The sequence below is a fragment of the Lemur catta genome, chromosome 10 (assembly GCF_020740605.2).
Source record: "Lemur catta isolate mLemCat1 chromosome 10, mLemCat1.pri, whole genome shotgun sequence".
Lineage (NCBI taxonomy): Eukaryota > Metazoa > Chordata > Mammalia > Primates > Lemuridae > Lemur > Lemur catta.
In genome coordinates, this window is record NC_059137.1 from 64,218,593 (window position 1) to 64,235,332 (window position 16,740).

Genomic DNA, 16,740 nt, shown 5'->3' on the forward strand with positions numbered 1-16,740 from the left:
ACTGATATTGGAAAGAAAATTAAATTACTTGGGAGAAAATGTTGGCATGACTTAGTTTAAAAATTTAATTTTGTGCTTGGTTTGAACCAAACAAAAAAAAATCAAGAAAGGTCTTGAACTTCTCAAGAAACTTTGATTCCTTGGGAGTCTAGAGTTTTAGGAGAACATTCAGAAGTACAAATGTATTTTCTCAATCAAATACTACTAATAATAGGTTTTCTTTCACATATAAAGGTAATATAACTGTATCAAAGGGTATACACTTTGAGTTGCTTTTCTAAAAATGGGGCTTGCCTTGATCCATCCATTCATATTCACTCGTCTAGTTGCCCCAGTGGCAAACAGCATTTTGCATAATTGCTGGCTTGAGTCAGAGATATCCATAGTGTATATGTAGTCCATGTTTGTGGCCTTATAACGTCTTCCATTTTCATCAAAGCATTGGCACTTGCAAAGGCAAAAGTTTCCTAATATTTTCTGATCTTGGAAATACAATACACATCTCTCCTCTTTGCCATTGCTACTCCCTTATTATTAAGCAGACAGAATTTTTGCAGGGGAATCCAGTTGTGCTGAGTGAGAAAAGACTCATGATGCTCACTGAATATCTGAGTGTGGACAAGAATGGATCTAGAACTGAAATTAAGGAGACCAGAGAGTATTAGGGCTAGAACTTCCCTCCAACTGAGACTCGTTCAGCTCCATGCTGAACTTGGGAGTTAGGGTGCTAATAAGTGTGAGAAGATCTAGTCTGGTCTGAAGTGGCCCAAGAAGCCTGAGGTCACTCTTGGTTGGCAAGGTCCTTGGCATGCTGGGTTCATCTGGTAACTGACCCAGGAGTTGGATGTTCTAGACCCTTTCACCTCTTTCCTACAGGTATTCTTAGGTTAGTCTCAAGCGCTGGAAGGACTTTGCCTAAATGGGGCATGACTAAGCACTCTTTACAGCTCCCAGATCTGCACCATATTGCCAGGTCTGGCCCCAAAGTGGAGACTCCTTTGAGAAAATGGTACTCCTGGTCTATTCATCTCTAGGATTTCTTTCCTACCTTGGGTTGTTACATGAAAGAGAAGAGGCATCCTAAAAGTCTTCTAAACCTCACAAGTGTTCAGGCTAAGTTTAGAAACATTTCTGTGTTTGTACTGGATCAGAGTCCTCATCAACCCCAAAGAAGGAGGGTGCAGATATATGATAACCAACATAATAAGAACCTGAGGAGCTGCCACCAGCTGGTTTTGTTACCTGATTTACAGTAGCTCCTACAGAGCCTTGCAGCACCATTTGAAGCATCTTTGCATCAGGGGGCTCCTGGTTAATGGCAACCGCTAACTGCAGGGTCTTCTTCTTCATGTCTTCAATGGCAACTTCAATTGGTGTCAATACAAACTGAACATAGGACATAAAGGTAGGTAAGTCATTTGTCTGGCCTCATATGCCACAGATAAACCTGGAGCTATGACAGAGAGGGCACCTGGATTTGAAGAAACAGCTAAGGAAAGACTTTCTGAGTAATTTAAAATAATTATAATAGGTTAAGAAGAAGAAGGGCTTAACATTTCTTGAGTACTTATTATGTTGCAGGAACTTTACACACAGTTATCATTTATTCCTTTCAACACCCTCTTTAGTCTCTCCATTTTACAGTCAAAGGGAGATTTGTAAGGTTAAGTAAGTTCCACAAAATGACTGGTAGTAAGTGGGGAGGTCATAATTCGATCACAGTTATGTCTATATTCAAACTCCATGTTTTTTCTACATTGTCAGATTTCCTCTCTTATTATTGAACAAGTTACTTGACTTACAACTGGGAAAGCTGTTAGAAGAACAGCACTCAAGATTTTCTTATGTATCATAACACAAGCTTTTGACATCACTTGTGCCTTCTCCAACTCACCCTGAAGGTGAATTCCTAGTAAATGGAATTCTCTCAAAGGTCAGTCTAATTGCTAAGCTATGCTGGTTTGGGGTAGGGTCCTTTCTGAATGTTATGGGTGGAGTTGTATCAACCCAAAAATCGTATGTTGAAGTCCTAATCTCCAGTACCTCAGAATGAGACCTTATTTGGGACAGGGTCTTGACAGAGGTAATCAAGTTAAAATGAAGTTACTAGGGTAAACCTTAATCCAATATGACTGGTGTCCCTATAAGAAGAGGAAATTTGGACCCGAGCATGCATAGAGGGGAGATGATTTAAACAGACACAGGGAGAAGATGGCCATATCCACAGCCAAGGAGGATCTGGAACAGACCCTCACAGCCTCAGAAGAAACCAACCCTGCCAACACCTTGATTTCAGACTTCTTTTCTAGCCTCCAGATCTGTAAGACAATGCATTTCTGTTGTTTAAGCCATTCCATCTGTGGTATTTTGTTATGCAGCTCTAGAAAATAGATACACTGAGGTTTTCAGGGAACTACAGATGGCAAAAAATGTTTGGAGAATGCTTTTTGGTGCCATGAGTTTATTTTTGGGCTATGCCTAACATGTTTCCACGTTTAAAAATCCGAAACAATAAGAAGTACAGCAGGTGCCTTCTAAACCTACCTCCTCCTGACTGAGTTGTTAGGTCTGGCTCTCTTTGCCCGCTGGGAAACCCACACTCTGATGCAGTTACTTTGCTGAACTCTAGCTGGTGGGCTACTCTCTAGGTAGCTCAGCCACTCCTGCTCCTGCCCGATGAGGTGTATGTTCCCCACGATTCATCTGTGTTTGTTCACCACCTCGATTATGCCTGTTACACTTGTTATTTTAATGACCTAATCTAATTAAATAATGCATAAACTGATAAACTATAGGTGTGGAAAGAAAAAGAGCTGCTTGTATGAAATCCAAGCTGAATGCTTGGAGGAGACATGAAAGTGAGTTGCTATAAAAATTCCTGTCATATTAGGTGTGCACAAGACAACTGTAAAAGGTTAGGGGAAAAAATCATAAAAATCCAGAAGCCTTCTGCTCTCCTATTGTTTAACAAGGATCTTTAGGCCCTTACCTCTGCTTTACAGAAAGCAAAAAATATCATGGACAATGGACTCTGGGTGTGGTTTATACAAGAAGGACAATGCTGAATTGTGATCAGCCAACCCATGATCACAGAGAAGGCTGTGGCCCTCTATAAAAAAGGATGACAAATAAATGTACATGTATGTGTTTTAAAGAAAAATAAAATATTTATGGCATGTATAATTTTGAATGAGTCTGTGGTTTGAGAGACTTTCTTAATCAGTCGTATTAAAATGAGTACAGTCTTCTACTGTACATAGAAGTCTTTCCTGCCAATGTATAAATGAAGAGCCTGAAGATAATTAGCTTGTGCAAAGTCACAAGAGGAAGCTGGCACTAGAAGCCAGTGGGTCAACTTGTCTACCTTGCATCGTGCCCTTCCTACAGCACACCTCCACCTCACTGGGGCTGCAGACTTGTGATTCTTTTCTCTAATAATTAACAACACATCTATATTTGAATCACCTATGAGCTTTTAAATATATAAAAATTTTATATAAAATATTTAAAATTTAAATATACATATTCCATACATGCTTATAATTGGAATATAAATATATTAGATATTAAAATTAAATATGTAAACATTTATACTAAAGATATAACTTTAAAATATTAAATATAAACTAGTGCTATAAAATACATAGCTGTCTAAATGGCATTTCCTGGCACCATGAAAGTGAAAGGATAATAATCACATTATCATATTTCAAGTGCATCCCTTTTTGCTTTTAGTCCAGTGTGCCATGAAGGAGCGAGAGCTCAGGTCTGTGGGTCCTGTAGGGAGGTCACCCAGGCCCCCCCCCCCCATCCAGTGGTGGCCGGTCCCTTCTGGGAGCCATTACCTCCTCCTTCTGGATGACAGCGATCCTGGTCTTGATGTAGGGGAAGGCGTGCATGGTGGTCAGCACGGTGTTCCTCCTGTACTGCTCGTGCAGCTCTCCCCGAGGCCGTCCCTCCAGGGTGAAGGGGGTGGTGTACATGAACCTTCGCAGATTGAAATTCTTCTCAAAGTAGGTGACCCGGTCCTTCATCTCATACTCATCAAAATAGGGCTCTACAAAAGTGATCTGTATGTAGGCCTGTGGGGGGACAGGGCGAGGGAAGGAGAGGTGAGCTACTCTGCAAACAGCCATCCCAGTGCGCTGCAGGGGCATGCTGGAACACAGCGTGGCAGCGCCCTTCCCAGTTCAGGAAAGCTACAGACACTGGGGACTGCAGGCGGGAATCCTGCCAGCAGCCATTCCTTCTCCCCAACCCCAGGGAGACAAAGGACTCTGAGCAGCAGGAGAGGGGAATGTGGCTGTGGGAAGAGTCAGGCCCACTGGCCGCCCCCTCCTAGCAGAGCAAACTGATCCAACAGAAGCCCTGGTATGAGAGTTTGCAAACTGCTATTCAAGACACTAACTTTCCTTTTCAGAATGACTATGACCACTGTATGCTTATTAGAAAGCATGAACTGCGAAACCGGAAAAAAACCTAACAACACCAAGTGCTGGCAAGGATGGAGAGCAGCTGGAACTTTCAAACGTGAATAGTAGGAATGCAAAACATACAGCCATTTTACAGAACAAGTTGGCTGTTTCTTATACAGTCAAATCGCACTGACCATGCAACCCAGCAATCCTGCTCCTACATGCGTACCCAAGAGAAACGAAAACATACGTCCACACAAAAACCTGTACACAAACGTCTACAGCAACGTTATTCATAATAGATGAAAACCAGAAGCAACTCAAATGTCCTCAAGTGGGGAATTGACAAGCAAATGGTGGCACATCCACACAACAGAATACCACTCGGCAATAAAAAGGAACGAACCATTACAACGTGGATGAATCTCAAATGGACTAGGCCAAGTGAAAAAAGCCAGGCTCAAAAGGCTGTATGATTCCATTTATTTACTGCATGACTCCACTTTATACATCCTGGAAAACGCAAGCCCACAGAGACAGAACACAGATCAGTGGCTGCCAGGGGGTGAAAGTAGAGAATGACTAGAAAGGGCCCAGGGAAATATTTTGGAGAGACGGGTCTGTTCTATCTCTTGATTTTGGTGGTAGTTACACGTGTTTGTCAAAACTCTTGGGGCTAAGCACCAAAACAGTGAATTTTACTGCATATGCTTCATTTAAACACACCCCCCATATACACACCGAGTGAAGAAGGGTACTTATTAAGGAAGAAGGCCTCTTTAAAAAAAAGGGTGACAGTGAGCATAGACACTGGGACACCCACTCACTGAAGGGGGTGCGTGGGGTCACTGACCTCAGACTGTAAATCACTATTTAGCATAATGAAATCTGGTCATAGTTTTGGCTTTGGACTCTCATTCCAAGCTCTCACACCCACTTTGGAAGTTTTAAAAGAGGGGAAAAGGACACTCTGTGTCAGGGAGGTCACCGGTGATTTTACACAGCTTGTGCTGTGCACAGATCACCGTGGGCACGCAGCCAATCCTATCTTCCAAGGACCCCAAACATTCCCGTCTGAAGTTCAGTTCAACTCTTACTACAGTTATCGCTTTCAAGGCTAGGCTAGGAAATGTGTCTGAAGTGAATAAGTGTTCTGAAAGATGTAGAAAAGACAAACTCTTAGATTTGGCCATTTCTTCCCTACTGACATCATCCTCACACTATCCCGGATGATGGAACTGAGGGAAGACTTTGGACCTTTCGTTTTATAGGTCTGCCAGATGGCAGTTGGTCCTCTGTTCCCTGGGCCCTTCACAATACCTTGCACTTGCATTATTCCAGCGTGGAAAGCTCATTCGTGAACACATCTGTCTGTGGCATGGCTGGGCAGGGAGGTAGCACCCTGTGGGATACTAAAGAATATATCTGGTCTTTGTTCCCATTTCCTGGCACAGAGCTTCAAAAACTCCTGGAATATCCTGAGTGATAGGTGTGTCTCTGTTATCCTAATGAGATGATTCTTGGCAGGCCCCTGAACAACTTCTGGATGCCAAGGGGTCACCAAAAATACCAATCATGTGATTAGGGGGTTGGAGCTTTGGGCCAGCCTGACCTCCAGAGAGAGGGGAGGGGCTGGAGACTGAGCTCAGTCATGCCTGCGTAACGAAACCCCAATAAAAACTCTGGACATGGAGACTCAGTGGAGCTTCCTGGTTGGTGAACACATTGGTGTGCCAGGAGGGTGACGTGCCTGGATTTCACAGGAGAGGGCACAGAAATTATGTGCACCTTCCCAGACCTTGCCCTATGTGTACTCTTTATATAAAACTGTAATCGTAAGTATAGTACTTATGTGAGTACTTCTGTGAGTCATTTTAATGAATTATCTAACCTGAGGGGTGTTGTGGAAACTCCCAAATTTGTAGCTGGCTGGTCAGAAGTGTGGTTGAGCCTGATGTCTGAAGTAAGGGCCACCTCGAGGAGGACTGAGCCTTAACTTGCAGGGTCTGATGGTAGCTATGGGTGCTGACATCAGAAATGCACTGCAGTACACCCAGTTTGGGGTGAAATGGACCATACCCCTGTGTCTAAGTGAGAAAACAGAAGCCCAAGTCCTTTGTATCATTCCCCCAACAGCACAGGGATCCTACATTGGCTGAAAGGAGTACTTACTTGTAGCCTAAAGAAGAGTGCCACTAAATGCTCTCAGTGAGACGACTGTATCTTTTAAACATATTTCAAATTGTGACTTTAAAGGTTTTATAGAAAGGCAGTAAAGAGCAGTGGTTAGGAGTATGAGATTGGGAATAACAGACCCTAAGTTTGAGTACCGGCTCTGCCACTTGCATTATCTTGGAAAGTTTCTGGCCCTTTCTATGCCTCAGTTTTTTCATCTATAAAATAGGAACAACAAAACCTACTTCGAAGGACTGAGGGAGGACGGAATGAAATCATGTATGCAAAGGGCCTACTAGTTCCAGACACACAGCTGGTGCTTAATAAACAGTAGCTCCTGTTATGATTCCTGTGTCTGAGTATGTTTTCTTTCGGATCTGACCAATTTGTAGTTGAACCCTAGACACAAATGTTTGGCTGCATTTAAATGACTAGGAGAATCCAGATGAAAGAGGTCATTTTGTGTTCTCAGGGTAGGATAAAAGGATTTAGAGCCTGAAGGTTAATTTTTGCAAAAATTTTTTATACCTTGTTTGGATCCAACTTGCTTTTGTCGACAGGAGTAGAGTCTTTTATCACTTCCACAAATTCCGCACCAAAACATTGACCATAAAATCCCTAGGTAAGGAGAACCAACAGTTTACAAAGGTTATTTTAACAAAATGCAACTCTTTGCCTTCTCAGAAGTGAAATAAGTTTGGAACAAGCACAAGGTAGAATTTGTTCATTGATTATTGAGAATCCCTCTGAGCTAATGAGTAAAGTTCAGCATTTACTGAGACAAAAATAAAAATACAACGAAGTTCAGCACTGTCAACTGATATATGCTTCCCTACAATACGTATGCTTGGCTTCTAAGTCAACCAACCTCATCATATTTCCTGAGGCATTTCCTGGGGTATCACACTATTTATTTCTCGTCTTTGTACCCTGAGAACTTGGAGGTCACCAGCCTTCCAATATTGTGGCAAACTACAGTGCACAGGAAGACAAAATACATACCTCTAATTCTAGGTAGAGAAAACATTAGAAAACCAAGTGGTCTGTCGTTAATTGTTAGGTGCTGAATAACTTTGGGCAACTCAGCCAGCCACTCTGGGGCATGGCTTCTTTGAATCAAGTAAGCATGAAAGTCCCCTGTTTTATTTGGCATGGTTGGATAGTGCAAGTAGCAATTAGGCAACAAGTGTTGTAAGTCTTACAGTCATAAGAGGGCATACATTCAAAACAATAGTGAGAGAGCGTAAGGAGCGAATCTCTGGTTAACTGTCAGCAGTTTAGCAGACCCCAGTCACTCAATCTGAGAGGGTTTTGCTTTGGAGGCACCCTCTTACTTTCTTCCTGAGTTCTTAGTCCTTGGCCCTTTCACCGTGTTTCCTTTTTCCTGATATTTCTTTGGGCTGTTTCTCTTTTCCTCCATCCCTTCAGCCATTCATCTAAGAACATGATGTTCTTTTCTGTTACGTTATGGACTGAATGTCAACAGCAGGTTGGAGGTGGGGCTGGCCACAGCCTTCTATACAGCTACCACCAAGCAGCTCTGTATCAGAATCAGAATGGAAGATGATGTCCAATGACACCAAAAGGACGGCCACACCATTCTCTAGTGGTGATTCAGTAATCTGGCCAGATTACTTCAAAGTCAGGATGATAACCTTCAAGCTGAAAATGTCTATTACTTTCTATCTGTTAGCATATATTAGTAACATTTGGAAAGGGTGATAAGAAAGCACATGACATTGAATTTTGCACAGAGTTGAAAATAAACGTTTTCCATATAAATTTACAAACTTTGAAAAGCATACACAGGATCTTAGGGGAAAACTATCCAAATCTTGCTTTACTTCAGATCTCACCTACTGCCTTCATATTAGAAATGCAAAGTGGAAAAATTTATGTAGAGATCAATGATGAATCCATGATTTATGATTATTTACTTATTTTGGGTAATGACCCATTCTAACTTGCTTTTGCAAAGTATGCAATGTCAAGCACACAGAATCACTTTTCTTACCTCCAGTCTATGGGAAATCTCAGGAAGCTTGGTAATTGCAGGCTCTTTATAAACAAATTCCTGCTCATCCAAATCCCCAAATTTGGATCCATAGAAACCAACTCGGAAGTAGGTCCCAAACATTCTCTTATGATCCTGATGAACAAAATATGAAAACCTCTCCTTAGTCATGTAATTCCTGAGGATCCATTGGGTTGCAAAGGCAGGAATCTTTTACTGTGTTACAGAGTGTTTTATTCCAATTGCTGATGTAAACAGAAATCATTCCTTTAAGAAAAATGTAATGTTTATGGAATAAACTTTGCAAATAATAACCAAAAAACCCACAAAAGATTTGGGGCCTTCTTTTAAGTGAATTTGAAAGAGTCTCACATTTTCTGGTTACAAAGGCACTCAAGCTGCCTTCTTTCACACTTGGAATTCTGGTCCTCTATCTATTTCCAGCCCTTTTCCATTTGATGGGTGAGAGCTAAAGTGTTGAAGTGCTCAAGGTAAATCACTCCCTCAAGGGGAAGGAGGGCTAAGCATCTCTAGGACAGGGTCACCTGCAGCCAGGTAACCAGACCTGCTAGTCAGGGTCCCCAGCTACCTTGTTAATGATGCTATCGAAGGCCTTCTGCAGCTTGTCGTGAGTGGAGGTCAGCTTCCGGAAGTCTCGATGCGCTTCCAGGATGGGGATGACCAGCTTGTAGACCTCGTTAACTGTCTCATATAAGCCTCCCTTGGAAAGAGGAGAATCAGAGAGAATTTAACTCATTGGAAACTTAAGAAGAGCAATTGGAGTTCATTGTCCAAACAATGCATTGGAGAATGCATTTATTATTTCAGCACAGCATTTTACAGGGCAGGAGGGATGTCTGAGTGTCTTTGGGACAGTTACTAGCATTCAGGCTGAACTGGACGCATCACTAAGTGGTTATGTATGGTGATGTTAAGTAGAGAGAAGGGTTTTCAAGGGAAAAAACAGGAGAGGAGTTTGGCAGCAGAGGCTAAGAGTATTTCAGCCAGGCAGCTTTAGTGTATTTAAATTTCATCAGAGGTTCTTCTCCAGCCAGATGCTAAATGTAAGCCTCGAAGAAATTAGTAACATTCTAACCAATTAATTTTCTTGAATTTGAGGAAAAACAAGAGTATATTAGCCATTTTCTGAATCCTGAAAGGGAAAGCAGGAAAAAAGAAAAGATGATTAAAACAATAATTAAAATACACAGACATTATAGGGAGGAAACTTGGAAATGAAAAGTAGAAAACAAAGAAGAATACGGGGATGAAAACAAAATTGGATCAGCTAACTACAGTGAAGTCGTGAATATCTACTTGGCTTAAAAATTAGAGGAGGAAGGACATTAAAATGAAAATTGATGAGAGGATTTCACTCTTGCCCTGAATCTCAATGACTTAATCTGGGTATTTTTTCCTCTTATTGGGAATGTTTAAGCCCAGGTTAAGTTAAGGAGGACAGTCTCGGTGATCTCTGCTCCCATTTTTCTCCGAGTGGTGCTGGTCTGTAGTGACCTGGGGGCTGCCAGCTGTCGGAGGGAGGCCACAGTCCCTGTTCCTGCCCTCTCCTCCGGTGGCTGCGCCCCACGTCCTTTCTCTATGGGAGGGAAAACGAGGGAGGGAGAACATGCCTCATCGTTTATTGTGCAATACCGGGCAAGCCATGTCACCTCTCTGTGGCTTAGTTTCCACCCCTATTAAACGGAAACAATCCTGTGAAACTGCCGCCCAGCCAATGAGCAGGCGGCGACAGCCAGAACCTTGCTGCATGAAAGGCTCTCTGGCCTCCCTCGGGAGCTGTTGCAATTTGCTTACATCAAAGCCCTCCCCAGCCTCATCCCCGGCCCTGCACACCCTGGCGCGTGTCCCGGGGAAGTGGGGCCGACGGGGCTGTTAGGGCGCGCGAGGGACCCCGGCACTGACCGTGCTGAACAGCTCGGCCGCATGCTCCAGGAGGCCCACCAGGCCGCTCTCGGTGAAGTACCGGCCCGAGCACACCCCGTCCTCGTCGGGCGACAGCGTGTCGTCAGAGACTGCGGACTCCTCCAGCACGTTGGAAGAAATGTTCTGAAAGAGGTCACAGAATAAGCCCAGGGAACAGGCGACCCGACTAGCCAGAGACCGCAGGCACCCGATGTAGGAACCAGGACGCCTGTTCGGGTCCTCACCGGGCCGCGCTCACACCAGGTCTGCGATCCCACCCACCAGGCTTTCTGCCTGCCCTTCATTTGCACAGGGCGCACCGAGCAACTGGTCTTCAAATCTTACAATTTCCTTTTCTTTTTAAGCATGAGGAGGTTTTTATATAAAAGACATTTTATCTCAATGTAACATCAGTTGGGTTACTTTAGTGAAACAACCCTAAGGGACACACACCTGGGGTCTTGGTTTTTTAAAGGCAAAGCCCAATTAACAGTTAAGGAGACTTGTTGTTTCACCAGCCCAGTGAACCTCTGACTTCTGGGGTGTTTTTCTGAACTACGTTGCCACTACTGACTTGACTTTCAGATAAATAGCCATAATGTATGACAATAGCAAGTGAGAATGTCTTCTTTATGGAAGTTTTTACAGCAATGCAGTAGTTACTATTTTTTTCCCCTGAACATTTTGTTTCTACACATTTTTCCTCTCCATACACTATAGAGTTTAGAACCTCTAGCAGAGAATGCAGTGACCAGGGTTAGGGTGAACCTAATGAGAAACCCAGGGCACAAAATTGAGGGAGGTACTCTCAGGGTCATAGAAGTGCCGATCCTGTACTCACCTGACCCTGAGAGTGAGTGCCTCCTCACTTTTTGCACCTGTCCACCTCCCTTGCCTCCCCCTAGTGCTGACCCTGGCAGTGACTCTCATATTTTTGACAGGTCAAGAGTCATTTTCATCTTGTCTCACAGCTATGAAAGAAATACATACAGAGCACAGAAGAAACTGGAAAACTTCCTAGCTTAGGGATTGCAAACAGGTAGCACACATGCCAATCCTTCCAATTGCTGTGCTCATGGTAGGCATAACGAATCAATTATAGCACTCTTCTCCTGGAGCTCGGATACAGTCCCAAAATTCTTCTCAGCATAGTGCTCCAGTCAGCCATTATCAATTGATCAGAGTTGACTTGTGGACTAAAAGTGGTCTGCCTCCTGGCCTGGCTAGCAAGATCAAGTGAATCGACCTTAGCAATCAATGAGGAGATAGTTGTCATAGCCCTATCCTTTCACATGCAATATTACAATGTAGTTTTAGGAATATAGGAGGAGGCTCTCAAAGTCTTTTGTGGCCAGTCTTTCATCTAAACCTGGCCTGTCTATTATGATGTTTCTGAATTGGAGATAACAGAAGGTCCAAGAGTTGAAAGAATCTAATAACCCAGGGAACTAATACAATTAGGATTGTATGTAGTTTTCTTTTCTTTTTTTAGAGATAGGGGTCTTGCTATGGTGCCCAGGCTGCCCTTGAACTTGGGTTCAAGTGATCCTCCTGCCTCAGCTGGGACTACAGGCACACACCACCACACCCAGCAGTATGCAATTTTTCACAGTAGAGGAACAGATTTGAAGCTATGTAGCCTCATTAGCTATAGTCAGAGGGAAAAGATTCTGGAGAAGGCTCTCCTTGCATCAGAATTAGGAACTGAGAATGTGTCCGTATCTCCATTTGTGAAATAAATATTGCACTCTGGGACATAGAATTTCAATTATCTCAGTTCCGAGGAATTCAGTGACCTCAAAGTTATTTTCCTTGCATAGATTTATTTATCTCCAATGTGTAAGTCTTTTCCAAAGGCTCACTTTTATTAGAGCAGTACAAGGTTGAAAACCAAAGTACAGAGCATTTAAGAAATCAACACTGGATATCTGTTTTTAATGCTGCTCCCAGAGTTCTTTCATCCTTCTACAAAGTGAAGCATCCTGATTTTTTTTTGGGGGGGGGGTGTCATAACTCCAGGTGTGGGCCTGTGACTCTGGCTCAGCCAGTCAGAGTATTCCATTTCCCTGGTCATTATCACTGCTGCAGGGATGAACACAGAAACTAGTCAGGATCAGTAAAATGTACTAGAATTTCTCTGCAACTGCTAGAAATGAGATATCTCTCTTTTCACCTGGACTTGAACCTGGAGACGCAAACCTAAACCTTAATCGGTGTGGGAAGCCTGTGAAGAATGAAGCTGACGCAATAGAAGGCAGAGAAAGTAAGTGGTGATGACACTGAGGTCTGATGACATTGTTTGGGCCTCCAGGACCAGTTCGGCGGTGCTACTCCAGGCTTACCTCTCTCATGAAGGCTGACAAATTCCATTTTTACCTTAGGACAGTCTGGGTGGGGCATTCTATCATTTGCCGGCACACATTTCCAAAATGATCTGGTAGGTCTCATTTCAGAGAAATAAGAATTTACTTATAAGCATCAACATCACTTGGTTTCTCTTCTGCAGCTGAGAACACCTAACTCATTGTGTTCTGCACATAGTGAAGGCCTCACACTTCAGTTTCTTTTGCTTCCTTTTCACCTTCTTCACCTTTTCCCTGACACCCAGGCTGGGCCACGTTATAAATGCTGACAACATCTTGTGCCCCTTTATAACAAACAGTATTTCTCATAATTGTTATTGAATAAAGAATGGAATAATTAGTTATATAGAGTCTATCTGGCTAGAATGTCAAGTTCAAGAGGAAAGAATAAGTGCTCAATAAATAGTTTCTAAAGGAAGGAATGAATGGATAAAGATATATGAAAAGATGGAGCTGTATGCTCCCATGTAGGGATAATATGGAGTTTTTCTCTTGGTTCTATAATAACTATTCTATATCACCTTGGCATGTCTCATTATAAGCAAATCAATTGAATTGTAGATAAAATTAGGACAGTAAGGCTACTAAACATAAAAGTCAATAAAATGCAATTAATATTTAAGTGATATATATTAAATAAAATATAGTAACTGGGAAAAGGGCATAAAAGAATAAGAAATAGTTTAGTCAATGAAACAAGAGAAGGGGATGATACAATTCAACATAAAGTGATACACCTAAAGATTTTCTGGGAATTGAAAGAGTAGTACTATAATATTTATCCTTGACAATATCAAATGTCCAAAATAAATTTGATAAAAGAAGCAGATATGTTTAAACTAATTTTTATAACTTTCTTATTCACTTTTATGTGATTCAAAGTTAGATGTAATATTTTCATGCTTTTGGATAAGAATTTAATTATTGGCTTTGATAAAAAACATTTCCAAATTGAGAATAAAATTCATTTGCCAAGCATGAAATCACAGAATAAACATGCTTGTTATTGAGGACCGTAAGGAAGGAGGAGTTAATATGAGGTGAAACCCAGTGTGGCAGATGAGCAGTACTCTGGGAACCCAGGAGCTCCTGGCTCCACTACTTTCCATGACATTCTCTAAGGCTGGGAAAGCTACTTTGAATTGTCCTTTTTTTCTGGTTCACACAGCATCACAAAATTGTGTTGAAGAACAATAATGAGAACAAAGCCTTTCATAAAATCAGTCATGCAAATTCAAACAAGAATAATACAGACACTTGTCAATGACTTTGTAAATCTGGCCTGAAAAGTGCTCTATTCCTGTAGCTATATTGCATGCTTTCAGGGACGGTCATCTCTACAGATTATGTCTCTTTCAAAAAAAGTACTCAACACTTTTTTTTCCTCTCTAAAGACCATACTAAACTATTCAGTAAGGACAGTCCCAGTGACCACTGTGTATCCCAGCCTGAGCCAGCTTTCAGGGCTGGCAGACAATTGCCTTTTGCCAACTGTGGGTAATTTTCATCTTATGCTAAGAAAGTACTGATTCAGCCTTTCCCAGGTCAATTTGATTCTTCATTTTGGATTAGAGAGTGGGCCCCTGTGAAGTTGAGGAGTGGAATCAAAGAAATGAGTCATAAGGGAAATCATTTCCCCAATGTTCAGGAATACTTTCACGGATATCAGTATCCTGTGCCAACTACAAGTCTTTGACAAAGAGTTTAAATGACCTTAGAAAAATTGCTCTCTCAGTTCCTTCATCTGTGAAGTGGGAGTAATAACACCTTCCCTATATGCCTGCTTCACAGGTTTATGGGGAAGTGCAAATGAGATCACACACGTGAAAGTGTTTGAGAATGTCTCCTAAAGTGCCTGTTGACTCTAGGTACCATTATTGTAAACAATAATTAAAAAAAAAAAACCCAAGATGGTAAAGCAATTAGAAGAGGCAAATGTAATACATTAACAGAGGGTTTTGCAGGGTTTTTCAACCTTGACATGATTGACATTTGGGGCCAGAAAATTTTTTGTAGAATGTGCAATTCCTGTGCACTGTGGAACGTTTAGCAGCATCCGTGGCTTCTCCCACTCCCAGTTATGATAACCAAAAATATCTCAGATATTGTCAAATGTCCCCAGAGTGGGGGGAATAATTGCCCTAGTTTTTCTACAGAGAACCACTGCTCTATAGGAAAAGCTGAACTTGGCCCCACCTGGAAGCTGACACTGCCCACGGGCAGGTAGCTGTGGTCCTCCAGCATGCTCAGGTACTCGGCCACTAACGCAGCTGCGTGTACCAGGCACATGGCGGCCTCCGTGTAGCACTTCCTCTTGGTGTGTTTCTCCGCCATGTTCTGGAGCCAGGTCAGCCTCAGATCAGGAGATGTTTGGTAACTCTTGGCAATTCTGAAGACAGATGGAGAAATAGTTTCAAGAACAACTGGTTAATGACACCGTTCTTCTATTGTGTGTGGCCACTTCCCTCCCGACCCCGAGTCTTTTGCACACATTTTCAGAAAAAGAGAGAAAAGAAAAACTATTTATTAGTCCAACTGTTTTCATTCCATGTGTAGGGTGTGCTGGACCCCAAGAAATAGCACTTAGTAAAAGCCTTATGGGGAAAAAAGACCTGATAAAATGATGTCTACTGTAATGGATCTCAAGCAATTTTCTTCCTTTTTTTTCCTTTCTCTCAAAATAATAAGATAAAAACAGAAGATAAAAACACTACCCTTCTTATGATGTTGCATCAGAACAATTTTGCTTCTGTAAGTAGTTTCTTCTGAACAAGGACTGGAAGGCAGAGTTTTAAACTACAGAGTAAAATATGATTTCTAAAGTAAAACTATACATGTATGTCAGAATATAATTGGAACAAAACCATATAGGAAATAATTCATATAATAATTGATAATTCTTTTCTCACATTCTATGGTAAGTAGAAGACAAGGCAAGTAGAAGATAAAACAGGTACTTCACTTTAAATTGGGGAGACCTTTCCAAAAACTTATTTATGAATCAACTCACTCTGAATGTTTAATTTCTACCAATTTCTATGTACAGTTTTGGATGTCATTTAAAACACTGTACCCATGTTACCTTTGGTAATAACCCTAGTAAGAATTCCACAGTGACAAACCCTAGATACCCAAGTGACACCCTTTGAGTTTGTCAGGAAAGCTCACCTGTACATGAGATCCATAAGCATCTCAGGATCTTCCTGAAATTCCCTCATTTTCACCGTGTCGTATAAGATGCTATTCAGATTGCAGAGAAGCTCCTCCACCTGCAAGATGTGTAAGCCCCAAAATAATCTTGGTTTTGTTGTCCTGGGTGCCGAGTCATGATTACATTGAAAGTGCAAGAGGAAGCCGTGGAAAGTCTCCACTCAGAGAGCAGCAGAGATCAGGGGTGGAGGGGGAGCCAAGACCCCGTTCTCCGTGGCTTTGATCTTCAAAAGTCCAGGTGCTTCTGAGGCCCAGACGTGAGCCGGCACCTGATATCCATGAATTAGCCCTGAATCCTTATGCTATCTCCCTCTCCAATACCCTTTTCATTATTAAAGTTTGAAGTAGTTTCAGTTATTCGCAACCTGAAAAGTTCTAAACTCTGCTCTGGAACATCAGGGCTTTGTATACCAAGTAGGAGGTGCCTTAGGACCTTAGCTTGGGTTCCACATCTCAGAAGTTTCCTGGATCTTCCCAGGGCTTCAGAGATTTTAGAACCTCTTGCAGCCACTTGTTCTTAACTACAAAAGCCAACAGAGAAGTGGCCAGGGGAGCCTGCAGCACAAAAAGGATGAGGACTATGGCTTCACCTCTAGACCTAGGAGGTGGCTCAGCCACAGAATGTTGTCCTACCCCCCAC

General features: G+C 42.2%; 1 protein-coding gene across 3 annotated transcripts in view; it reads right to left on the bottom strand.

Moving 5' to 3' along the window:
* Positions 1-16,740, bottom strand: part of DOCK8 (dedicator of cytokinesis 8) — a 199,796-nt gene that overhangs the window by 11,000 nt on the left and 172,056 nt on the right. For all 3 annotated transcript variants that reach the window (XM_045562393.1, XM_045562395.1, XM_045562394.1), the window contains 8 exons: positions 16,059-16,159; positions 15,087-15,279; positions 10,528-10,671; positions 9,194-9,325; positions 8,605-8,739; positions 7,119-7,208; positions 3,846-4,082; positions 1,243-1,386 (listed from right to left, as the gene is read on the bottom strand). In XM_045562393.1, coding sequence (XP_045418349.1) covers positions 1,243-1,386; positions 3,846-4,082; positions 7,119-7,208; positions 8,605-8,739; positions 9,194-9,325; positions 10,528-10,671; positions 15,087-15,279; positions 16,059-16,159 — 1,176 coding nt within the window. The remainder of the gene's footprint in view (positions 1-1,242; positions 1,387-3,845; positions 4,083-7,118; positions 7,209-8,604; positions 8,740-9,193; positions 9,326-10,527; positions 10,672-15,086; positions 15,280-16,058; positions 16,160-16,740) is intronic.